The sequence below is a fragment of the Branchiostoma lanceolatum genome, chromosome 7, assembly GCF_035083965.1.
Source record: "Branchiostoma lanceolatum isolate klBraLanc5 chromosome 7, klBraLanc5.hap2, whole genome shotgun sequence".
NCBI lineage: Eukaryota > Metazoa > Chordata > Leptocardii > Amphioxiformes > Branchiostomatidae > Branchiostoma > Branchiostoma lanceolatum.
This window is the reverse complement of record NC_089728.1, coordinates 12,073,371-12,099,384: the sequence shown is the minus strand read 5'-3', so window position 1 is coordinate 12,099,384 and position 26,014 is coordinate 12,073,371. Positions and strand designations below refer to the sequence as shown.

The 26,014-nt window shown below is 40.3% G+C and overlaps 1 protein-coding gene across 8 annotated transcripts in view; it reads left to right on the top strand.

The window, feature by feature from the left end:
- The window catches only part of LOC136439346 (solute carrier family 12 member 4-like), a 46,601-nt gene that overhangs the window by 14,907 nt on the left and 5,680 nt on the right, over positions 1-26,014 (top strand). Inside the window, exons 2-28 of one of the 8 annotated variants that reach the window (XM_066434722.1) lie at positions 6,274-6,405; positions 6,991-7,020; positions 7,483-7,568; positions 7,828-7,944; positions 14,781-14,927; positions 15,319-15,373; positions 15,615-15,745; positions 16,067-16,311; positions 16,666-16,865; positions 17,240-17,377; positions 17,740-17,838; positions 18,357-18,414; positions 18,599-18,749; positions 19,098-19,240; positions 19,634-19,732; positions 20,011-20,130; positions 20,296-20,400; positions 20,762-20,850; positions 21,081-21,160; positions 21,423-21,511; positions 21,784-21,890; positions 22,385-22,501; positions 22,921-23,010; positions 23,147-23,238; positions 23,358-23,465; positions 24,282-24,368; positions 25,571-25,630. In XM_066434722.1, the coding sequence (XP_066290819.1) occupies positions 6,274-6,405; positions 6,991-7,020; positions 7,483-7,568; positions 7,828-7,944; positions 14,781-14,927; positions 15,319-15,373; positions 15,615-15,745; positions 16,067-16,311; positions 16,666-16,865; positions 17,240-17,377; positions 17,740-17,838; positions 18,357-18,414; positions 18,599-18,749; positions 19,098-19,240; positions 19,634-19,732; positions 20,011-20,130; positions 20,296-20,400; positions 20,762-20,850; positions 21,081-21,160; positions 21,423-21,511; positions 21,784-21,890; positions 22,385-22,501; positions 22,921-23,010; positions 23,147-23,238; positions 23,358-23,465; positions 24,282-24,368; positions 25,571-25,630 (2,975 nt within the window). Of the gene's footprint in view, positions 1-3,054; positions 3,287-6,273; positions 6,406-6,990; positions 7,021-7,174; positions 7,316-7,482; positions 7,569-7,827; positions 7,945-14,780; positions 14,928-15,318; positions 15,374-15,614; positions 15,746-16,066; positions 16,312-16,665; positions 16,866-17,239; positions 17,378-17,739; positions 17,839-18,356; positions 18,415-18,598; positions 18,750-19,097; positions 19,241-19,633; positions 19,733-20,010; positions 20,131-20,295; positions 20,401-20,761; positions 20,851-21,080; positions 21,161-21,422; positions 21,512-21,783; positions 21,891-22,384; positions 22,502-22,920; positions 23,011-23,146; positions 23,239-23,357; positions 23,466-24,281; positions 24,369-25,570; positions 25,661-26,014 lie in introns of those variants that run through there. The other 7 variants (XM_066434720.1, XM_066434723.1, XM_066434721.1 and 4 more) reach the window with 7 other exon arrangements.

Sequence of the window (26,014 nt, the reverse complement as noted above, 5' to 3'; positions counted from 1 at the left end):
GTTTGTCATAGTGTTTCAAATTCTCATTCCTGGAATGGGGAAAGTATGCAATGTTGACTGTATTGCCATTCCCATGCTCCATGAACAAATTTTTTTGTGATATTGAAATTATATATTCCAGTGTGGTTACAGCTATTTTTTTGCCATGTGCTATTCCCCTGATGGCCTCATCACGAGATGTCGTTAACTATGTCATTAAAAAGCAAAATATTTGGTCCGCCTCCCATGCTATTACAATACTGTAAATGCCTTTCAGTTTGCTTGATATAATTTTGTGGTAAGAGAAAAATGGATTGTTTGCAGTGGTTTTAAGTATCAAATATTAAATTGCTGCATACCACCTCCCACAAAATTTTTCTTGGGACTTGATGCGATATAATCTCAATCAAACCTTGTGCCTCCAATTCCTATGAAACTATTCTCTTCTTCTTCTCTTCTTGGTTCTTTCATCGTCATGGTGGATGAGTGTCCCCTCCTCCTCACCTCCATAAAACTATAGTGCATGTTAAACTCAGGGTGAGTGGGTGTGACTGTGCATTTCTGAATACCAGATACCTGCATGTGGTATACTTTCAAAATCATGAAGCAGTATTTAAAAAATTCTTTGATGTACTCATCTGTCACTCCTGAACCAGCGGCACATTTAACCACAGGAGCTGCACTTTGGGAAACCAACTTCTGCCCTTGAGTCATCTGATATGGACCATTTGGAAATACATGTACTGTACACCCACCAGCAGGGCTCGAAATTCAGTTTTGGGAATAGGTGCACTGGTGCACCCAACCTAAACAATTGGGTGCACCAAAAAATTTTTGGGTGCACCACATAGAATAAAGTAGAAAGTAACTATTGTAAGCAAAACCTAATGACAAACTTTACTGTTCCTCTTCATGCACGTTTGGCACGCGACCTCGGCACGCAGTTTTAAAGCTGTCAAAATCGAAATTAACTCAAATTCTAACATCAAAATCTTAAACAAGTACTACAACAAAGATTTTATTATTTTCTTACACTTAGATGTCAAGAATATGCTGTCTACTAGTGTGCAGTGATACCTTTACACATTAAACCGTACAAAAATATTTGGGTGCACCAGTGCACCCACAGTAAAAAATTAGGTGCACAGCTCCAAAATTGGGTGCACTGGGTGCACATGCACCCAGTATTTCGAGCCCTGACCAGCAACAGTCGTTTGTGTATTCCAGTGATGTTGTACCCTTCATAACTCAATGGAAGGTCTCTGTGATAAATGACAATCACTCCAGAGCCAGACAAGCCTGCAGATTGTGCTGGTTCACGCTCATATGCACACATGTAATTATTACCACAGGATAGGGATGGTTTAACTGACAGAGTATACTAATTTGTTGGAGATGAAATGTCAGGTAGAAACAGATGCAGAATGTAATTGGGAATTGAGTATAAAAAAGAAGTTCTTTTAAATGGTTATAAAGCTTAGTAGAAGTCTGTCTCATTATGTTAATCATCACCTAAGCTACCGACATACCAAAAACAATGAAAATCCATCAGCCCCTGCTTGAGGTCCCTCTTCCAAAGTTTCCATCCCAAAGGCTGACAGCAGTTCTAAAAAAGTAGCAAGGGGGCCCAAACCTACAAAAATGATAATAATAATGTTTTATTGGTCGGAAATTACCCATGCAATGGCAGCCAGTGCTGAATTGCTGCAGGGTTTACACATATTTGCTCCACACTTGCACTTTGTGGAACTGTCGCAAGGGTATGGGCGGCTGCCATTCGGCGCCAGCAGGTGACCTCAATACAACCTTCCCCAACTGAAGTCAGGTAACTATTCACACCTGGGTGGAGTGACGAAAGTCGTGTTAAGTGCCTTTCCCAAGGGCACAACATGTACTGCAATATTAGCAACTTTTTTGGGTTATTTTGAACCCGGGATCTCTCGGTTCTGGGCGAACCACCCTACCGATTGCGCCACACGATGCCACTCAAACATCGATACAACATTTACTGTCTGTCACAAGAGCTATCTCACATTCATAAATCACGACCATATAACGTTACATGTATATATAGAGTATGTCCAGAACACACTTTCTACTGTACCCCACTGCAGTACCATAGTAAGGTACTAGGAGGTCCATTATTGAACTTTACCTTCGTTTTCCTGGCCCTTCCTACTTACCAAATATCATACAGATGTATCCGCTACTTCTTGAGTTATGCTGTCCACATGCACGCTCGCACATAACTGCACCTAAAACATAACCTTCTTGGCAAAGGTAATGATAAAACAAATTTGTTTAATTCTTGGCTGAGACTGCATAAACTTGGCAATTCAACTTTAACTTGCAAAGGTGTTGTAAATTGTCTCAGAGCATTGTTTTTTGTTGTTGACAATAGTCCTAGACATTTGAGGAATTGAACAGCTTTTCTTTTGACTTTGACTGAGTTTGAGGTGACATGCAGTAATCATGAGATTTGCTAGGGGGACCTGTTGCTCTACTTTCATATTCTGCCTTCAGTTCTACAAAATATATAGAGCATGAAATAATACATGTAAGTTAAGACTTCAAGTTAAGACCTGTGACTGAGTTAAAATTGTTAACAGCTACAAACAATATTTACAGTGATAGGACTTCAATTTCCATGTAATGTCAAGTTCATAGAGTTAAGGAGATGTATATTTTCCCTTGACATCTGCTTTTGATGCCAGCAGGTCCATTACTAGTGGTCTACCATGGGTATCTTAAACCAGATGTTGTAGTTGACCTTTCTTTAAGTTTCATTTTGGTGGTCAAAAAATATTAGGCTTATTGATTTTAAAAACGAATTTTCAAAGTTCATTGATTTTGAAAATGAAAAATCTGCCTTGCCTAGCAAAAACAACATTAGAGAATGTTGATTTGAAAAATAAACAGTAACTGGTGAATACGCTCTCTCTGTTTCACTCTTAACCAGCTTGATTCTGTCAGTATTGATATGAAAATGAATTTGTCTGACTTTTGCATGTCTAAGCCATATTGAGTTAGCAGACAAAGCAACCTGACCCTTTGACCCCCATAACCCTTGCCAACTTGGTACAGTCCATGCTGCTCCCTCAGGGACCAACAATTAAAGCTTTGGACTGGCTCAAATAAAACCTCAAGCAGGCTGAAGACAAGGGAACTGTGATCAAGCCGGGAGGTTTCTGAGGAGGTGACCCTTCTGTACAAGGCCTGTAAGGGATTTACAGCATGGATGGGAGAGATTTTCAGATCCGATATGTCAAAGTAGACAAAGCAGGAAGTGAGGAGCATTTAGACTGGGGTGAGTCCATGTTGTCTTGTTGGTACTTGGGGTGTGTTTCTTACTGTACACACAGTTTGGGGAGGGGGGCAGGTGCATTGATGTATCAGGAGTAAGAACTAGTACAAGGTGCACGTTGTAAATCAATATCTCAGTGTCCAAGAAGATTAGCTGTGTGCCTGCTGAAGCCTGCTGCTCTACGATGGCTGTCCCTGTGTAAATATGGCTAAAAAGCTGTGATCAGGGTTGGGCAGGGCTCCCATACAAACCGGCACATGTGGACTAAAATGGAATGTGTATGTATGTATGTCAGAGTGTTAAAGAAAAGATCATATGATTCAATGTGTAGGAATCTGGGTTATAAACAGGTTTGCGCATGTGGTAATGAATTAGATGTAAAGCAGCATCCCAATAACTGCTTTTATACACCTTGACAAGTGCATGTACCAATACCCGGTACATTGTACTACATATTTCATATGACTGTTCAACCAAGATTCAGACGTAACCATTTGTTTCAGAGTGTGACCTTGCAATCGTATGTTATGTTTGGGTCGTGGTAAGTACTAGTATTGATTATAAGTGCAGGCAAATCCCATTATAGTTTCTGTACAGGGCAGTCATGGATCATTGATCCCTTTTCTTCTTGTAATCTCTGAATAGTAATATGTTTCAGCTTAATACTAGTACTATTAATTCTAGCATAAGGACCATTTGGAGGAGGGGCAACAGAAAAATAAAAGACCAATTTGCTACATGCAAGGTCTAGACAGAAACTATTCTTTGACCAACAGCCAAAGCTTCAGATGGAGAGAAATGTACATATGCATAGGATTTTCATTCATTCTAAGCAGGGGCAGATAAAAGTAAAATTATAACCAAGGATTTACTCCATACACAGAAATGCCATCTTGACGTTGAACTGCTAGATTCAAGCACTACTACTGTAAATGTAGAAATGTTCGTGGTGGTTTTATGTTTTCTAAAACTGTAGCAGTATGTGACTATAGGGCTGCGGCAAACTTAAAACCACCGCGAACACTCCCTTCTCGCCCTAGCGCGAAATAAAAACCATGCGAACTAAAATGCATTTACAGTAACTTGTGAGTAAGTAGTTTGTCTTCACAGTTAACAGAAAAAGTCGGTAAGCATCCTTGGTTCTCTCATTGGTCACAGGTGAAGAAACCCAATAGCTCGCTGACCTGAACAAGTACAATGTATATTTACTTTCACACTTACTCGGTTAGTCATGAGTTTGTCAAATATTAACACAAGAGTGCTTACGACACAAGCACACTGTAATCTCCTAGAGTAGTTTTCCCAAAACCATTCTGCTTACATCTTTCGTTGCCAACTCCTGTTGGTTATCAATATCAAAATGTATTTTTGAATAGATCGAATAAGCAATAAATAACAGCATTAGCCACAGAGCAAAGGGCAGTAGGTCATGATACGTGACTAGATTTTTTGTGATAACATAGCGCTGATAGAAAACTAAATTTGTTTTCTGCAGACGAGTCAGTAAATATTCGCTCATGTCATGGGCATGCCAGCAGTGTTGTTATCTTCACATTCAGTTTTTTTCACAACATGAGATGAAGCTCCCTGCTAAGTATTGGCACACATACTACATAGACTGTACAATGTATGATTTATACAACTCTGTGTGTGCAGTGAAGGTCAATTTCATGTTTATATTCCATGGAACACTGTTGTTTGACAGCAGTTCATTCACAATGGTCTACAGGAACTGCTGGTATATGTATTAATACAAAGAACCTCTTCAGTCTCTTACTGTAAACAGTAATTATTGGTTATGTATAGCAAGTAATCTACAATGTCTTGTTTCCCATCTCTCTATCTCTCTCTCTGTCTCTCTCTCTCTCTCTCTTCCTCTGCTTGTGTATATAGACTTATTAGAAATACCCTGAAATAAAGTACAATATACACTTGTCAATGTGTTGATGTATGTGAATGTCATGACTGATAGTGATCATGTATGTTCCATCCCTGTTCCCAATTATGTGTGTAACAGCTGAGTGTATCATGCCTTATCAATGGCAGATGTTAACAGTATTGAAATTGTATTATTGCAAATTTATTGTTTGATACCTGATTTATGCATTTGAGTGATATGAAATACCAGTAAAAGAATTGTGAACTAGGTTGTTATGGAAAAATTAATATTTAATAGTCATTACATATATTATATACCATAAAGGTATATTCACCTTTCACCATTCCTGTGCTTTGCTGACTTGCTACATAGTTGCAGATGATCATGTTCGCACCATTTTCTCTGATGATTACTCGTGATGTGTGCATGTTCAGATTGATATCTTTCCAATCACTCTCCTTCCTACTGTAATGTGTGTTGTACAAATAATGGCACCATAATATACAGTTCAAACGGTCATGACCTCTCTATTGCACCCTGTACTTAACTGTGGGAACCAGTCCCTTGGTAGACCTAATCAGATTACCTGACAGTGTGTTCTCTGTGGGATATTTCCCACAACATCTCAATGGGATGATAACATGTACATGTTGTACCTTCCTCATCCTGTAGGAACTTCCATGTTTTTTTCAATGATTATTTCCCACAGAAAGCTGTCAGGTCACAAGATCAATAAGACATCACCAAATGTTTACTACAGATTCAATAATACTAATAAAAATAGTAAATCAGTAAGCAATGTGCAATGTGAAATTTTATTTTGAGTAGGCCATTGAAACATTGTATATCCTCGAGAAAATTTCGAATTTGGCTAAGAATACCGGTAAGTAAGAAGATCAGAAAAAAATCGCCATTCCCCATTTCATATGCAATTGTACAGTGAAATTTTCGAAAATGGTACAAATCTGTAAAAATGGTACCAAGTTCGCATTCTGTGATTTTGTCCCATGACTGGTTCCCATGGTAACCTGTGTCATTCTTGCTAAACTCCATGTTGCTCTTTGCTCTGCTCTCTCCTCTCACCTGCCCATCCCCTCACCATGGTAACCAGTAGATGGTGTGGAGGAGGATGAGACAGGGGAGGCCCCCTCCCCCACATCTCCCACATCTCTCACTAATGCTCATGATAAGGACAAGGAACCAGGAGTGGCAGACAGTAATGAACTATTACTCCAACCTAAAGGTAGCTGTGTCAAGTGTTAGATGCATGCTGCTATTGCATGGATGGAACAGAGACCATATGTGATGTAAGACTTTGATATACAGTATTGACTTCAACGGTGCTGCGAACTATAATTTAGAAGAATTTATAACATGTGATTTGCAGGAATATCACCTGTTTATGACCTATTTTTGTAAATTGTGATCGTTGAAATATCTTGTCATTATAAGATTTTGTACATGAACCAGTTACTTTTTATATTGGCTTTAGGTATACCTGTGCATGTATGTGCAAAATATCAACAGTTTACAAATTATAACATTAAATATTGTACAAGATCAATATATATTATCTAAATAAAATTTGCATGATCAAGTAGAAAAAAACATTTACAGCACCAATTGCATTCATCAAAGTTAAAATTAAAGAAAATTAAGATTAAACTTCTTGACAATTAGACTACACATAGACATAAACATTGATATCATATGCTAAGGCAAGCATGTTTCTACTTACATCCCATTCTACTGCTCTCATGTCTCTTCCTGAATGTTTACTGTACACTTGTTACCTTACTTCTACTGTTTGTTATCATTGCATGTGCAGTGCTCCTCTATGAAACGGGGGAAATTCCAGGTATTTCCCTCCAAAACAAGGTTTTTCGGTGCATGACATTTCCACCAGACTAATCCAGGCATATTTGGCATGTTGACCTTTTCTTCACGCTGGGTCAGTGAACCTCAGATTACCCTTCCAAGGTTGTAGACGTGGTCAGGATAATTACTTGTCATACCAGTTTGTGCACACTGGCACAGACATCCATGTTTTGTTGCACACAAATGTTCATATCACAAAATGGACAAGCAGGGGAATCGTTTTACTACATCTACTGCTAAAAATCAGCTGTTCAGCGTACCTACTAGAGAAAAACGTGAGCGTTTTGGTTGGAAGTTTTCATAAATGTCAATGATTTTAAGAGAAATGTCACAAGGTAGATGATTTATGTTTGATGTGTCAAGTGTCCTGATTGTGTATAGCCTGTAACAGCTTACCATTAGATCATGCTGTCTCTCTCTAATTCATTTTTTGCACCAACAGGAAATGGCCCATCCAAACATAATGAAGCAAGTCCCTTCATAGATTTAGAGAAGGATGATCCGGAGACAAATCTAGCTTTGTATGAGGTAAGTGACATTTACAGGGCCATTAGTATTTTGATATGTAAATTTCTAGTTATACAATGCTAAACTGTCTTCTAACACTAAGGTATTTGGAAGAAGGTTTAGCATTATATTATGATTATTTCCAACACAGATGAGCTTCCATGATTATATCATTTTGTAGTTCTGAGAGATTTATGTGTCATTTATTTCTTTATGCCAGTGTATAACAATAGTACCCCACACAATGCAATGTGATAATCATGTGCACTTGTATGTTTAGGATGAGATCCACAGACGACCAGTGGTCTCGACCATATTACAGGGACTGGTCAGCTACAACCCGGTCCAACCAGGGGAGAAAGAACATCAGCAGGGGGAGGGCAAACAAGTTCCACGGGTTAGTTTAACTCTCCAGATCTGATCTCATTAAAGATATGCTGCTTAGGATGCAAACTAAATCCAAGCTGTTAATATGCGTGTGTCAAAGGTTTAATGCTGAGTTCTGTTTTATGCTAACAATATTGTATTTAGTGACTTTTTGTTCCTGTTGAGTTGTTCTCTAGTAAAAGACATCATTAGAAACCTACAAAAAAGAACAGATACCTGTGTAAACAATGAACATCAAATATGATGACAATTATTATGTTGTTTGATAATTATTACCTTCAGCATATTGGCTGATGAACTAATTGTCCTTGTACAGCCATCTGAATGATATTATGATCTAACATATTGTATTGATAATGATGATCATTGTACCATCACGCTATTTAAACATATCAGGTATGTAAGCGTGCCACACAGCACACTTCGACGGCGTCAAAATGTGCACAGGAACACGCTTTGACGGCCGTCCCAAGGTGCCATATGGGGCACCCAGAACTGTTTTCTACGGTCTCCACATTGATATAAGACGCAAACAGTTGACAATACTCGGTCAGAAAATAGCTGAACAATTATATTTTACGATCTTTTGATTTCTATGAAGGACAGAGTGTGGGAAAATACGGAATTTGCGAAGTTCGTACGGAGCGCCTGTGAGAACGTGCGAGCACCGATCTCGGGAGATAGTTCAACTAAAACCCGTTCTGAAATGACATAAAAACACCCAAACTATCAACTGTTCCGCTTTTTATTATCTTCAGATGTAATACTTATGATCCATTTGGCTGGAGCTGCCAGTAAACCTGCGTAAAACCTACAGGAAACGCCGATCTCGATGCACGGAAAGTCCGCCATGACACATGTGCGATCAGCCGCTTAGACGGAAAGTAGCCACTTATTGCGACACAAACATCACGCCGATTCGGCGTGATTTGTATGAATACGTATGCCGTGATCGGTCTCTCTTTTTTGCGTGAGGCCGTTACCACGGAGATTTTTGGACACAAGCTTGAAGGCAAATGTTTATACGCTCAGCAGGATGTCTCTAAATTGTGTGTTTTCGCGCAATAAAATATTAAAAGGCATGCACGCCGAACTTTCCACAGGCCGTTGCCACCTGTCAGTCAGCACGTCAGGACGTGCTGAGCTGCACGCTGTGACGGAAGTTTTGTCTCTCCTTTTACTACGGCGATTTTCGGGCACAAGCTCAAGGGCAACGCTCAATGATATATCTATGAATAGATATTTCGCAGTCACTGCGAAATATCTATTCATAGAAATTCGCACAATAAGATATTAAAAGGCATTAACGCCGAACTTTCCACATACCGTCGTCACCTGCCAGTCAGCACGTCAAGACGTGCTGAGCTACACGCTGTGACGGAAGTTTTGTCTCTCTTTTTTTGGCGTGAGTCCGTTACTATGGCGTGAGTCCGTTATACTGATATATCTATGAATAGATATTTCCCAGTCACTGCGAAATATCTATTCATAGAAATTCGCACAATAAGATATCAAAAGGCATTAACGCCGAACTTTCCGCATATACCGTCGTCACCTGCCAGTCAGCACGTCAGGACGTGCTGAGCTGCACGCTGTGACGGAAGTTTTGTCTCTCCTTTTTTTGGCGTGAGTCCGTTACTATGGCGATTTTCGGGCACAAGCTCGAATGGAAATGCTCAATGATATATCTATGAATAGATATTTCGCACCGGCAATAAAATATTAAAAGGCATTAACGCCGAACTTTCCACATACCGTCGTCACGTGCCAGATCAGCACGTCAAGACGTGCAGAGCTGCACGCTGTGACGGAAGTTTTGTCTCTCCTTTTTTTTGGCGTGAGTCCGTTACTGTGGAGCTTTTCGGGCACAAGCTCAATAGAGAAATGCTCAATGATATATTTATGAATAATTATTTCGCATAATAAAATATTAAAAGGCATGCACGCCGAGCTTTCCACGTGCCGTCGCCACATGTCAGTCAGCACGTCGAGCCGTGCTGAGCTGCACGCTGTGACGGACGGCTCTTAAAAATATTTTTCTCCAATTTTGAGTTAAAAGACACATGCTAGGATTCCATATTAATTTCCTTTGATTTGCGATTGTGGAAAGATAGAAACTTTGTTGCGAGTTATTTTGCTGCTATAAGGAAACATTCAAGTTTTTTTAGAGTTTGTCATATTCTATCGTCGCCACGTGTCAGTCAGCACGTCAAGACGTGCTGAGCTGCTCGCTGTGACGGAAATTGTGGACTGATGGTGAACAGGTAAAGAGTAGCACTGGCTTTTACAATTGTGAGACTTATAGAGATGAAAACTGTCGATTGAATCTTAAAATATTGCTACACAAGGCAATTGGGCAATTCTAGTTTGTAAGCCATGGCAATAACCAGCTAGGCTGTGGGGTCGTGTGGCGTAACGGTGTCCCCGTCGCTCTGTGTCCACACGTACGCGGTGACGGTTTACAAAGAAAGGGTTCAACGATCGATGGCAATTGTATCCCTCAGATAACGAACACAACAATCTTATTTAGAGATGGAATAAAATGCTGTTTTTTAGTATCCATCTTTTCCTCCACTTTATATTTTAGTCCACGACGTAACGACGACGTAAGCTGCCCTGTTTTTCATCAACAAATCTCCGTCGCCACGAGTTCACCTGCACGCCATGACACCGTTACCTGGTGCCCAGTGACATGCTGAGACGGTCCAATTTTACAAAAAGAACTTTATTGCACGACAATTGTACATGGTACAAAGTATGGCAAGAATTCGTAAACATAATACAAAGTAGAAGTATAGAATAAAACTTAAAATCCTAATTAATAATACAATACAATAAGGACTAGCATACATTTTGATATAGCATCCTAATCACTAATACAATACAATAAGGGCTAGAATACATCTTGATATAGCGTAACAGTTATGAGATCATGAATTGCCGGACGGCGATAGTGTCTGCTGCTGGAAACACTTGCACCAAGTAGCACCCAATGAGACAATCTCGTCATATGCTCTAGAACAGCTCTTCTTAATCCTGCCCCGCAATAAAACACAAGTTGCAGACAGGGTGAAAGACGTTGTGACATTTTAGCTTACCAGGTGAATAAATGGGTTACGTCATAATATAGACTTTTTATTTTGGTCCTTGTGACAGGGTACGTGCTAAGGCATGAGCCTGTAAAATTCCAAGGAATTTATCGGCTAAACATACCGAGTTCCTTCTCACAGTCTCATTCACGGAAAGCATACCATTAGTTACGTTTATTCATGATATTTTCACTGAAGAAAAATGGCGGGTTTCATTTCTAAAAGGGGTAGGAGAGAATCCCTTGAAATGACTAAACTTTTTTTCCGTTTTCTACAGGGGAAATAATGCGGGGTGCTCTGACTGATTTCACGTGTAAGGTTATGGCATGGACTCGTACAGACAACATGGCCTAATCGACGTTCAGCAAAAGAAACTCCCAAATAAACTAGCAGGCTTTGTTGTGAGCTGAGGCAAGTGTGTGAGTGAGCTCATTAGAAAGACAGTCACTTGAAACAATCTTATGAAACTACATTATTCTCTCACAACGTTAGCTGCCTTTCTATTTTTCAGCTCTACGTTTTGTTGATGGTTCTTGTATACACCTATTTCCAAAAGCCGGTAGAACAATGGCGGGCAATCAGTGCACCTATGGTGAAACAATTGTGCCGGGACAACGTTTGTTTAGGTCCAGTTGAACCGGTTGAAATCTACCGAAATACAGTAGATCTATGCTATGATGCAAGGGCATTATACTAGTATATAGAGATGTCCTTGGATGCAGTAAATGATAATAACTTTATTGCAAGTTCATGCCCGAAGGCTAATTGCAGACAAACAAGCACATGGAAATACATGGGAATCAGAAATAGTTATCTAGTCTACTGTGAAAGTTCTAAGTTAACTAAGGTTGACTATGGTTGTGGTTGGGTTTGACTTCTTTTTTGAAGGCAGTGGAAAATGAAGAGACCAGTAAACGTCACAGGTTTCTACGGTTTGACATAAAATACGAAAATACTATATAGCACTGAGAACTAAACTGAGAACTAAGAAATCAGTCGACTTGCTGAAGTCGAAGATTAAACCAAATCAACTTTGGACTGGTGGTGCCCGCTTATTACCCAGACCCCGCCAAACAAAACAAACATGGCAACGGATCAAACAAGGCTAACCGGGTTACGGGAAATAATCGAAACGGTTCAATCATCGAATTGGTTCAGAATGTCTCGGAACGATTCAATCTTCGGATCGTGAACGCTCAAAACCGACTGTCTTCGAAACGTTTTTTTGTTTTGTTTGCAGACCACCTTCTTGAGGTAGAAGAAAGACACTTGCGGCCAAACCTCCCGTTTCATTTTTTTCGGGGTTCCTATGTCTGGGCTGCCATACACAACTAAATGTCGGTCCTAAGCGTTATCAGAGCCCGTAGGTTGCGGTCCCATGCTCGGTGATAAATCATTTTAAACATTGCATGTGTGCGTGTTGAGCCTAGTGTGTATTGCGAAGTGCTGCATGTACATGTGGTGAGTTTCCATGCAACCCGTCATAACGTGTGGATGAGCACATGATGACGGCAGAATATCACAGACGACAAATACTCGAAAAAAAGCTTGAAAATTTCCTTAGCAATCATAGCAACAAAAAAACTCGCAACAGGAAAACAAAGTTTCTATCATTTTACAACCATTAATCCAAGCCGGACGAAACTTACCATTCAAAAATACCATCATTGCAACGTGCCGTGGTGAGGTTCCGTATAACCGTCATAGCGTGCGGATCAGCACATGATGACGGCAGAATATGACAAACGACTTATACTATTTAAAAAAATTCACAATTTCCAAATAGCAACAAATAACTTGCAACAAGAAAACAAACTTTCTGTTAGTTTATAATCACTTAACAAAAGACGATTTACCATTAAAGATATCAATATTGTAACGTCCTGCGGTGAGTTTCCGCATAACCCGTCAAAGCGTGCGGATCAGCACATGATGACGGGAGGATACGACAAACGACAGCTTCCTTAGGCAACAAAATAAGTCGCAACAAGAAAGCAAAGTTTTATCGCATTCTACAATCGCTTATCAAAGGACTAAACTTAGCATTCAAAAATATCATTGTAGCGTCTTGCGGTGAGTATCCCGTCAAAGCGTGTGGATCAGCACACGATAACGGCAGAATATGTATGACAAACGACAAAAAACTTTCTAAAACTTGACAAGTTCCTTATAGCAACAAAATAACTCGCAACAAGAAAGCAAAGTTTTATCATCGCTTATCAGATGACGACTTACCATTCAAAAACATTATCTATGAAACGTGCTACGGTGAGTTTCCAGTGTAACCGTCAAAGCGTGTGGACCAGTACATGATAACGGCGGAATGGCGGAATATAACAAATGACGAAGACGTTAAAAACTTGAAACTTTCCTTATACTACTTGAAAGAAACAATTGCTCGCAAAAAGAAAACAAAGTTTCAACCATTTCATAATCGCTAATGAAAGTTGAAAGGGAAATAACAAGGAATATTTTTTTAAACTAGAAATAGAAGCAAAATACCTGAAAGAATCTTCTTGGGTCACAGCGCACAGCACAGCACAGGGGGGCGATCGAGAACAGGCGTGCGATATGCTGTACAATTACTTACCTGTATTTTATCGAATTGTGCTGTGACTACATCGACAATTTTCAACAATTACTTTAAAGTCACGCAATTGTAACAGCAAAGTCCATGCTGCACTTGACCAGTTCACCGATTCTGGCTCACCATCAATCCACAAAACTTCCGTCACAGCGTGCAGCTCAGCACGTCTTGACGTGCTGACTGGCAGGTGACGACGGTATGTGGAAAGTTCGGCGTTAATGCCTTTTAATATTTTATTGTGCGAATTTCAATGAATAGATATTTCGCAGTGACTTCATAGATATATCATTGAGCATTTCCCTTTGAGCTTGTGCCCGAAAATCGCCGTAGTAACGGACTCGCGCCCGAAAAAAGGAGAGACAAAACTTCCGTCACAGCGTGCAGCTCAGCACGTCCTGACGCGTGACTGGCAGGTGGCAACGGCCTGTGGAAAGTTCGGCATGATGCCTTTTAATATTTTATTGCGCGAAAACACACAATTTAGAGACATCCTACTGAGCGTATAAACATTTGCCTTCAAGCTTGTGTCCAAAAATCTCCGTGGTAACGGCCTCACGCAAAAAAGAGAGACCGATCACGGCATACGTATTCATACAAATCACGCCGAATCGGCGTGATGTTTGTGTCGCAATAAGTGGCTACTTTCCGTCTAAGCGGCTGATCGCACATGTGTCATGGCGGACTTTCCGTGCATCGAGATCGGCGTTTCCTGTAGGTTTTACGCAGGTTTACTGGCAGCTCCAGCCAAATGGATCATAAGTATTACATCTGAAGATAATAAAAAGCGGAACAGTTGATAGTTTGGGTGTTTTTATGTCATTTCAGAACGGGTTTTAGTTGAACTATCTCCCGAGATCGGTGCTCGCACGTTCTCACAGGCGCTCCGTACGAACTTCGCAAATTCCGTATTTTCCCACACTCTGTCCTTCATAGAAATCAAAAGATCGTAAAATATAATTGTTCAGCTATTTTCTGACCGAGTATTGTCAACTGTTTGCGTCTTATATCAATGTGGAGACCGTAGAAAACAGCCGTTCTGCGTTCTGGGTGCCCCATATGGCACCCTGGGACGGCCGTCAAAGCGTGTTCCTGTGCACATTTTGACGCCGTCGAAGTGTGCTGTGTGGCACGCTTACATAGCTCAACATATTGTCCGTATTTTTATGACAGAAAAACCAGCTGGGTACATTGATAGGAGTATACCTGCCATGTCTACAAAATATCCTGGGGGTGCTGCTGTTTGTGCGTCTGTCGTGGATTGTGGGCATGGCGGGAGTACTGGAATCCTTCATCATCGTCTTCATGTGCTGTTGCACGGTAAGTTCGTGATAAAACCATAGAGGTGTGATTAAAAAGCTTTGAAAGAAGGGGAAAATTCGTGTGTAAGTCATTGTGCTATATGTTTTGTTTTAATTGTTTGTTTGATATGACTTCAACTGTTGTAAGATATAGAGAATGTGAGGAAATCTCAATATAATGATTGCATTTTTGTGTGATTATGGCCTTATTATCCTTTCAGAAGACCAGTTTTTGGCCAAATGAAAATATTTAACTGACTTGTCGTTATCATGAGGTGTCAGTACAGTTTACAAAGTTGAGATGACTTTAATTTGTAATGTTGATTTTGTATGGAGAGTGTAAAGCACAGAACTACCATGTAATATCTGTGGATCCTGTTGTAATTTTTCCGTCATGTCTCTCTCTGCAGACCATGCTGACAGCCATATCCATGAGTGCTATTGCTACTAATGGCATCGTGCCAGGTAAGGCTCAATCTTGTCAACACTTGATAAAGAATGATTGCCAACTCCATGTCCTCCTGTGCAGATCATGTATCATCCTAGAAGCATACTCACTGGTTAAGGATCTTGGAGATTGATGACCCCCAAAATAAGAGAAATTTTGAAGTCTGTTAGCTAGAATTTGTCAGCGAGTCTTCAAAGTTAAGATACACTGTATATAAACAAAGTGATAAATCATGCTAACGCTGATTTGTCCTGACAGCCGGAGGCTCGTACTTCATGATATCCAGATCACTGGGCCCAGAGTTTGGAGGAGCTGTGGGGATCCTGTTTTACCTAGGGACAACGTTCGCATCTGCTATGTATATTCTGGGAGCTGTTGAAATTATGCTGGTAGGTTTTATCCAATATTTTATCGACTGATACAATCTATTTTCCAAGTAGTGAGCATCATGGCAAAGCCAAAACCAGCTGAAAATCCAGCAGGTTTCTGTTTCTAGCAACTTAGAACCTCTGTTTTGTCAGTTATTTAACCTTCTCCCTGTTGCCTAACTCTGTAACCAATAGGGAATTGGGTGCCAAATGGCTACTTCAGAATGCTAAAGGTTAAGTTTTATGTCATGCAATTACTTAACCATGAGTGACACTAATTGTATGTTGGACATTGTCAATCTATTTAACCTTAACCTATTGGTGCCTTCTGTTTTCCCCCAGACCTACATAGCACCACAGATGGTTCTGTTTGGCACCATCACTGGTCCAGAGGGTCAGAGCAACCTCTTCAACAACATGCGTGTGTACGGAACGGCCCTGCTCGTCATCATGGGCGGCATCGTGTTTGTAGGGGTCAAGTTCGTCAACAAGTTCGCCACGGTGGCCCTGGCCTGCGTCATCCTTTCCATCCTGGCCATCTTCATTGGATTCTTTGTCACTGCTGGCCTCCCCCCGTCACAACCAAAGTCAGTTTAACTTATTAACACTCTGAACTTATACAGTCCCTATCCCAAGATAACCCATGTCAATGATATTGTATCTTTTAAGTGGGTTTTCAGACGTCTGTGGTTTGTGCTGTTACTTAAAAAAAGAGCTCCTATTGATAACCTCACTTATATTACTTTCAGTTCATCAGTAATACAGTACCTTTCACAGCAAGGAGAGCCACGAAAAAAATTCTAAATGATTTTCATGTCATTCTTTGTATGATCCAACTGATATTATCAGAGTGCAGTAGTTAGAAAATCAGTTCAACTGGATACTACATTTTGATACTAGAACTAAGAAACTCATGACCTTTCTTTCTCTGTTTTTCCTAGGATCTGTGTGATAGGAGATATCCTAGTGAATCCACCTGATAATGACTGTAGCTTCATGGGACCGAACAACACCGTAAACGACCTGTGGAAGGCCTACTGTGGGGAGGAGACCAATGCCACATGTGACCCATACTACGAAGACAACCACCCACAACGAATTCCTGGAATCCCGGGCCTCGGGCGCAACAATGAGTTTGTCAGTAAGTGTTCAACAGCACAGGCCTGCAATCTACTAGGCTAAGTATATCCACAAAACTACTGGTACCTCTTTTCTACTGAAACTTGAGCCTGAGTGTCATATCTCGGCTTTCCCTTCACCAACCACTTGGCTAACTGAAACTAGCTATCCTTACCCATCTTTGTCAGTTTACCAAACAACATTGAAAGGAAAGTTGCCAACATGAACTGCATTGTTTTAACACAGTTGAGTGTAATTTTTTGTGGATATTAGCTTCTTGTCCCACGACCACCATTGTCACACTAAGATGCCTCTTGAGTCATTCTCCATAGAAATACAGCTCCTTAGTGGCTAGACTTAAAACCCGGCACTCAACCTTTTTTTCTTGCCTTGTAGAGAATGGACTGAACAGCTACATGTTGGCGGGAGACGCAGCACCTCGCAGAGTGGGCAACCCAGAGAGGTACGAGATTGTGGCGGACATCTCAACGACATTCACCGTCCTGCTGGGAATCTTCTTCCCTTCTGTCACAGGTCAGAAGGTCATCCTCTTCTAGAAAATAGCTTTCCTGTACATGTACTGTAACAGTTATCTTAGTACATTGCTCCAAGCTTCATAGCAGGAGCAATCGAAATAAGATATCAGACTGGGTATGGTATTTGTCTGTGTTGGGTAATTATGATACTGGCTGACAGATATGAAAAATTGCATGGAGGCAGCAAGAAAGGTTTCCTGATAATTATATTACCGATGACCTCATTCATACTGTGTGCAAAGTAATAACATGAGAGCTTAGTATTGGTAATTTCTTTTCCTTTTAGTTCATTTGCTGCATACTTACAATTTGCCCACAACTAGGGTGTTATAAAACCATTTTGTTTGTCCCCCCCCTCAGGAATCATGGCAGGTTCCAATCGGTCAGGTGACCTGAAGGATGCCCAGTACTCCATTCCCAGAGGCACCATTGGCGCCATAGCAACCACCACCACCATCTGTATCCTATGTGGTGATTTTGTAGAGGTTATTAGCGGAACAAGCATTACGGACCATAAAGGGGTTATGATGGGTGCTCTCTACACCAGTGATTGTGTAGTGTGTAATTTGTCACACTGAATATTATACAGTCATGTATTTCAGTCTTTCAGAGCAGTGAAATGATATAACCCAGGCTTACAGAGTACATGTATGTATGTAAGCTTTCTAAAAGATTACCAAGTGCTAAGTTCATAATTATAAAAAGAGCTCTTTGGGAAATTTCAGGGTTGAAATGTAAGCCAATTCTGTAGTCTACATGTTTTGAGGTGAAACAAATATTCAAAATGTTGAGAGCACCAATGAAATATATCTTGACCATTTCATCAGTGAGCTTTAAGGTAAGCTATTTTGAAAGTTGCTGTAGGTTAAACTGTAACCCCTGATTTTAACATCCTACAACATATGAATCAGAGGTCACTGTGTCTGATGTGCAGTGACTGGATACTAGGTAACTTGCACCTTGACTTGAGCCTTCAGATCTGACCTCTGTCCTCATGTATGGAGGCACAGCAGATGGACGACTGCTGAGAGACAAGTAGGTGGAAATTACACTTAATCAGGACTTGATGCTATAGTCATATGTTATAATCATGTTTCAGCCCAGGCCAACTTCTAAGATATACTAATAATATATACACAGCAACAGTGGCTGGAGTGACCATCATCCAAAAAGATCTGTTGTTTCTACACAATCATCACATATTTTTTCTGTCCAACAGATATGGTGACAGTATGGGAAAAGGCATGTTAGCAGCTCAAGTGTGCTGGCCTAATGAATGGGTGGTGCTGATTGGCTCCTTCCTGTCCACCGTGGGGGCGGGGCTTCAGAGCCTGACTGGTGCACCCCGTCTGCTGCAGGCCATTGCAAAGGTACAGACATGATGTCATCAACTCACTGCTTGCTGAATACTGCTGAGAACAATTTCGATTTACAACATTAGAGATCACAAATTGTCAATTTAAATTGACTAGTTAAGTATTAAGTATCTTGCTTTATACAGACTTTTTTGGGGTGCAGAGAAACCGAAGTTGCATTCAAGTACAGAATCTGATTTAGTTCATAGATTGTAATGAATCAGGCCATGAAAATTCAAATGTTTTAAATTGTTACAATTAGAAATGTGGCTTTTTAGCTTTTAATGGCATTGAAATAAATAAACTCACCATATGTAATGATAGATATGTTATAAGAGTGTGCATTTATGTTTCCTTGCCCAGGACAATGTGATCCCGTTGCTGGGTATCTTCTCCCGTCAGTCCAAGCGTGGGGAGCCCACCTTCGCCTTCTTCCTCACCCTGGTCATCTCCGAGGTGGGCATCATCATCGCCAGTCTGGATGCTGTAGCACCCATCATCACCATGTAAGTACATCTCTGCAGCTCATAGTCTACATGGCAACAGTCTCTTTCAAGTTAGGAAGATGCCACCATTCGGAACCACTCTGCAAACAAATATGGACTCTTCAACTGTTATGACAAATTGTGTTATGACAGAAACAAAGACATAATATAAAGCAAAGTATGCAAATTTAATGTACAGTCACTTAATCAGTAAATGCTAAGATAACAGTGATGATGGAGCAGTCTCTCTCTTTGTGAACATGCTGATAGTCTGGTACCTACATTTGTATGATAGCTATATTCTTACTCATATTTATACTTACAAGTCAAATCTGGTGCTTAGTATGTGTACAATGACACATAGTATTTGTATGGTGAGTTTTGATATCCTGTTGACTTTGTTGTTGCCTGTAGGTTCTTCCTGATGTGCTACCTGTTTGTCAACGTAGCCTCTGCACTGCAGACACTGCTCAAGTCCCCCAACTGGCGACCCAGATTCAAGTTCTATCACTGGTAATTATGTTTCCTGACAAATTCAAGGAAATTCTTTGGTTAATCTAACAGTTGCTTAGATCCATAGCCAAAGTAAAAGTGGTTGCCTCAGTGGGAAAGGTTGAGGAGCATAACCAATCAATTGCTGTCAAGTATCAGTCTTTTTGCATTGATTGTTTTAGTTGAACCTTTCTTCAACTTGATTTCAAGTCTGTGTCACAGCAAGATTTTATGTCTACAGTCACTTTGGAACAAGTAAGAAATTCTTCTGAGAGGTATGGAATGTTGTATTTTTTCAGGACCCTGTCCATCCTGGGTGCAGGTCTGTGTGTGGCGCTGATGTTCATCTCCAGCTGGTACTATGCCCTGGCTGCCATGGTCCTGGCTGGGGGGATCTACAAGTACATAGAGTACAGAGGGTAGGACAACAACTTTTGTTAGTGATGTCTGAGTTTTTTTTGGTGTACATAAAGAATCAGTTTAATGAGCCTATGTAATTAAAACCTCTAATTATGTTCAGCCTAGTGTAATGTCACACTGACAACTGTAATAGAGCACCAATGAGCTGTTATTGATCTCCACAGGGCTGAGAAGGAATGGGGAGATGGTATAAGAGGTCTGGCTCTGTCTGCTGCCCGGTACAGTCTGCTCAGACTGGAGGATGCACCACCGCATACAAAGAACTGGAGGTAAGGTAGTGGGGCATTCCACAAGCAGATCCAGGGGCTTCTAGGAGCTGGTTCAATTTGGTTGCTTGTACAATACCAACATTGCCATAGACTCAACAGATAGTACCTTTTTTTTCAAATATGAACATGAAAAACACAATATTTTATGCTTAGAAGGTCTTTTAATTAATGTAGATTTACCCTCTACATCAATAAAACTATAAAGAAATGTCTTTTGCGTACAATGTTAGACATTGTTTGAAACAACTGAACCTGTCTTTACTGTTGTAGTAGCAGACTTTGGTACAACTGAGAAAGACAATTCCAAGATCAAAGGTTAGAACAAAATTTCCCTGTTTGATTAACACCCATGTTTCTATAGACCACAGATCCTGGTCCTGTGTAAACTAGAGGATGACTTGGTGCCCAAACACAAGCAGCTGCTCACCTTTGCAAGCCAGCTTAAAGCAGGTAAGAGACCATTTACAGCAATTTTCATTTGATATTCACAAAACTCATTCTTTCACTGTAACACTAGAAATGTCAATGAAAATTGGTAATGATCAGGATGAAAGTAATCACTTTGCACATCATGTTTTCTACTTACAATACAATTCAATCCTGCTTGTACTGTGTTTCTTCAATCCATGTCGTTCGTTCTTTTCTGGCGCAATGTGAAAACTTACATCATATCTTTACAGGCAAGGGTCTTACCATGGTGTCAGCAGTAGTGGAGGGAGAATATGTTGACAACTATGGCACATGGCAAGCAGCAAAGCAGGTATGGAAACTTACAGAACCTTCTCAAGGATGAACTGCTACCAGTAGTAGTAATTGTGCAGAATTTCATGGTCTCTGTATGAGTCTATGACACAGAAGTTTTTGTAGAATGTCATGATTGTAAAAAGTGATATTTTTACTGATTCAGAAGTGAAAGATTTTCAGTACCTTTCCCCACTCCTGATCTTGAGGAGGATATGCAACAGTATGTAATCAAGGCAGACTATAGACAGTTGTTTGATTGCTGACATGTTCATTTCCAGTCTCTGAAGAGAGTGATGGAGGAGGAGAAGGTGAAAGGTTTCTGTGAAGTCATGGTGACTACCGATGTTATACAGGGCTTGTGTCACATGTAAGTACCAACAGCACTAGTATGGGTTTTGAAAGACCTTTAGTATGGAATTGTACATTATACAAACTTTAAGGTTGTCCTCATTAGACTGACAGATAAACTCATGCAAAAACTAAACATACATTTCAATCATTCTGATGCTGTCATGAAGAGTTATGAGGTTGGACAGCCATTAATTGTACGTGCATACTTAAAGTTGTAGAGGATAATGAATTTTGTCAATCTAGTGACGTCTTGGGTTTGATTTTCCTCACCATTCTGTGCCATTGTAGGATCCAGACTGCAGGTCTGGGTGGTCTGAACCACAACACAGTTGTGCTGGGCTGGCCACATGGATGGAGACAGGCCACCAGCCCCCAGGCTTGGAGGGTCTTCATTGGTGAGTACATTGACACTAGTAGTATGGAAAACTTAACAACACACTGAAAAGAATATTTTCACAAGCTGTTGTGATAAATTTTGATTTGCATATTTAATCTTGATGAATCCTCAGTGGTCATACATGTATACTAGTTCACTTCCTATTTGGATCAATTTTGTCTTGCCCCATGGATTTTAACCCTAGAGCTGCCAGTTTCAGCCCAGCAAAAATCGTAATTGTTTGACCCCCTGACCTCTCCTCTCACAAAATCCATGAAACTTCCGGGAACCCTAACTTCCTGGTTTCGTGCTCTACACGCAGGCAATTCTGTTTTCTTCTGGGGATTACCCTGTGCTGGTCGGCCAGGCGCGGCACACAGGGCATGTTTCTGTATCCCAGATATATCAGGGCCTGGGAACTTGTTGTTAAGATCATTATCAAAGTCTGTACAAACAGTTGCATCTGTTCATTCTGTTGCAGTACAATAGTCTTCTACTTGTCCTTTTTTACAGAAACTGTGAGGAATGTGTCTGCAGGACATCAGGCCCTGCTTGTGCCCAAGGGAATCCAGCTGTTCCCTGACAACAACGAGAAGTACACAGGCACCATCGACGTCTGGTGGATTGTCCGTATCCTTATGTGCATACTTTTGGTTGCCATATATACAGTACAAATCAATGGATTCGGTGGATTTGGCAGGTTTTTTCTGGACAATCTATAAATACTGGCTGGGGTTTGGATTTCACTTCTACTTTTTTCTCTGAAGTAAGAATTCAGTGACTTACACTATGCCCTAGAAAAGTTAGATTGTGGCGAAATGTTAACTTCTGTCAGACTTTTGCAGAATTTTACCATCATGTCTAAGTGTAATGTGACATACCAAATTGTTTTATGATCAAATCCCACAGTCTCTCTTTTCAGCAGGGATAGCTAGCTTTTTGTAATAGCCTCCAACTAGTAATAGCCACAAACCAATGAATAAAATCCACATTAGACAATCTTGTAAAGTTGTATCTCCCATTGTGATATCCTTGACCCACCTGTTCAGATGACGGAGGCATGCTGATGTTACTCCCCTTCCTCCTCAAGCAACACAAAGTCTGGAAGAACTGCAGGATGAGGATCTTCACTGTTGCTCGTGAGACAATCTGCTTATATTTTGGATGTTCTCAAGAAGCAGTATGCATATGTTAGGTGATGAATTTTACTGAGTATATTACAAAGTGAATATGTGCCCCCAAAGTGAAGGCAAAATATTTTTTGCTGACTTGCAGAGCTGGAGGATAACAGCATCCAGATGAAGAAGGACCTGGAACACTTCCTGTACCACCTGCGTATCGAGGCAGACGTACAGGTCGTGGAAATGGTAAGAGGAAGACTCCTTTTACACAATATGGAAGTATGGAGGATTTCGCTTTTCTGTGTCGTTGTACTGTTACATTTTTTCAGAGCCTAAACTAGAGCCTCTTCCTTTTTTATCTACAGATGACAAGTGACATCTCAGCCTACACATATGAACGTACCCTGATGATGGAGCAGCGTAATCAGATGCTGAAGCAGATGCACCTCAGCAAGAGGGAGAGCAGAAAAGAGGTCAGTGAGAGCTAAGGGTCATGCATCCTTCAAAGTAATAGTTGAAGTTGAAGATTCCTGTACATGCCTGTTCAGAATTATTTCTTAAATTCTTCTACTACTTAGAAGAAAGTAAAAATTTCTAAAGGGTGGGCATCCCTTCACATTTGTCAAAATCTCTGCCTGTATATTGTGTTCGTTTAACATTTTGACAAAAACGATCCACCATAACTTTTGGAAATGATCGGTTTATTTAGAGAGTAGTTTGGCATCTTGTTTATGCCAACTCATTTTGAATGTTGAATTTTTCTTGTGTGTACTATGGGGACATTATATACTACATTGTACTAATTTGTCTCTGTTGTAGCCTTTGAGAACTTTACTACTTCAAGCTACTTTCTCTTCTACTTTCACCAAGTTTTTCTCAATCATTCACTGCACTACTGAACTCCTACCTTCTCTCACTCTTTCAGTGAGAACTTGCTCAATTTCACCTCACTTTCTCCTGACCAGCTGTAGTCTTGAACTCATGTCTGTATGTGGTACATTCATCTGTCTGTACCCTCTGTTTTGTCAACATGTAAGGACATTTTCTTTATCAGTAATAACTAACCTATTTTTGCATGTGGACACTCACAGGTATGCTGTCATTTGAATGTATTGTGAGTCTCAAATTGCATGATACTATGAAGACTTTGTTGTACCATTTTTAAACGTTTCTCTGTTATGTGTCCATATTTTTCTATGATTTCAATGGTTATGTTCCTTGTCTTTTTTGGTCTCCCTTTCCAATAATTTTCTGTGATTCAAACCGAATGATTTACCCCCATTTTTCAGATCCAATCCCTGACAGATATGCACAGGTCCAAGGTGCCTAGCACTACCATCAGTGAGAGTACCATCTCAGAGGAGGATGAGGAGGAGGTATTGGCCTTGAACTAGCTCCCTCTCTCTCCTACTCTCTCTGTCTGTTGTTAACACTAACACTTTTCTATTTGTGCAACAGAACAGTGGCTTTGATGTAGTGTCTTGCCAGAAAACTGGTCAGTGCTGTCAGGTCAGAGTATTCAAAGTTCAAACCGACTTCCACCCTGTGTAACTTACATTTACAATGTACTTCAAATGTGTACATTTGTATTCTTTTTTTTTTAAGAAGCAAAAACTCATTGCTACAGCTTAACTTGAAGATGTTGGATATCTCACAAAGTCAGAATTTTATTCTCGGCATTATAGCAATATTCCTTAGCATTCAGGCACTGACCAGTAGTTTGGTTATTTGTGGGCATTTGAATCCTGTTTGTAGATATTTGCACTTATGAGACATCATTATGACATGTAAGTAAGATATTTGCCCTAGGACAAAGTCCTTGAGCAAAAACACAACATACATGACTATTGTTACGTTGGTGTTTTGTAAGTGCAAGTACCTTGTATCTACATAGCATGGCCCATTAACAGACTGTAGCCTATCCTTACTTGCACCACTGTATGAGCTGTGTTCTGTGGTGCATCTGCTACTTGTAGTGTTGGTTTGATGTGGTTGTGTTTCATGTGACAGTAAGATATGATAGACCACCAACTCTGAACATTTGCTCCCTATACTAACAATACCATTTACTATCTATCTAACACTAACAATGTTTGTTTTTGCATGTATTAACATGACCATTTTTTGTTTGTGTTTTGGTTTGGTTTGGTTTGGTTTGTATGTGTCTTTTCTGTGTTTGTACTTGGTCATCACAAAGACTCAATATTATGCTAGCAGATGTGAATATCATAGTTGTTCAATTGTACTGTTCATGTTGAGAAATTTTAAGATGGATGGAATGTTGTTCACTGAGTCTACCAAAGGAAACATTGAAAATGTGTTCAATCAAAAGATGTGTATAATGGTGTCAAGTAAGGTTAAACTATTAAGGGGCTAAAAATGCAACCAAAGGGCATGCCCTTTAAATGTCACATTGCACAAGCTGTAGCATCTTTGTTCTTCCACACATTGATGCACCATCAGAAGTCAGACTGTGTTCTCCCTGGAGAGATTTTTGATAACTCTTTGATTAAGTATCTTTTAACAATTATAGTTTTATTGATTATTTCCATCCCCACATCCCTACAACACATTGCAGCCTTTTGCCAGCGGGAAGACCACCAAGACCAAAGGCGACTATGGTTCACTCGATGAAAAGGTATCAAAAATGGACCCATGGAGCCCGGAGGTAGCCAAGTTTAAAGTCATCACACGTGTGGTGGTAGCAGGAGCACTAACATAGAGGTGTCAGAATGGGAGTGAAAGAACGTCGGTCAACTCTGTCATACGCAAGTGAACTATCAAGCTTGTGTTGTTTCACAAGCTGCTTAAAAAGCAAGAGATGCAAACTTTGGAGGATATTAAAACTCGCAAACAAATTTTGCAATGAAGCGTGGCTGGTGCTGGAAAACGTTTTTTGTTCAATTTTTATGAGCTAAATTGTTGTCCATGTCTGTCACCTGTTTTGCAAAGGGGTGCTGTTTTCTTTAAGTCAGAGTAGAACAAAGTCTTAGGCACTGATCATGTCTTGGGTGTGGACTGG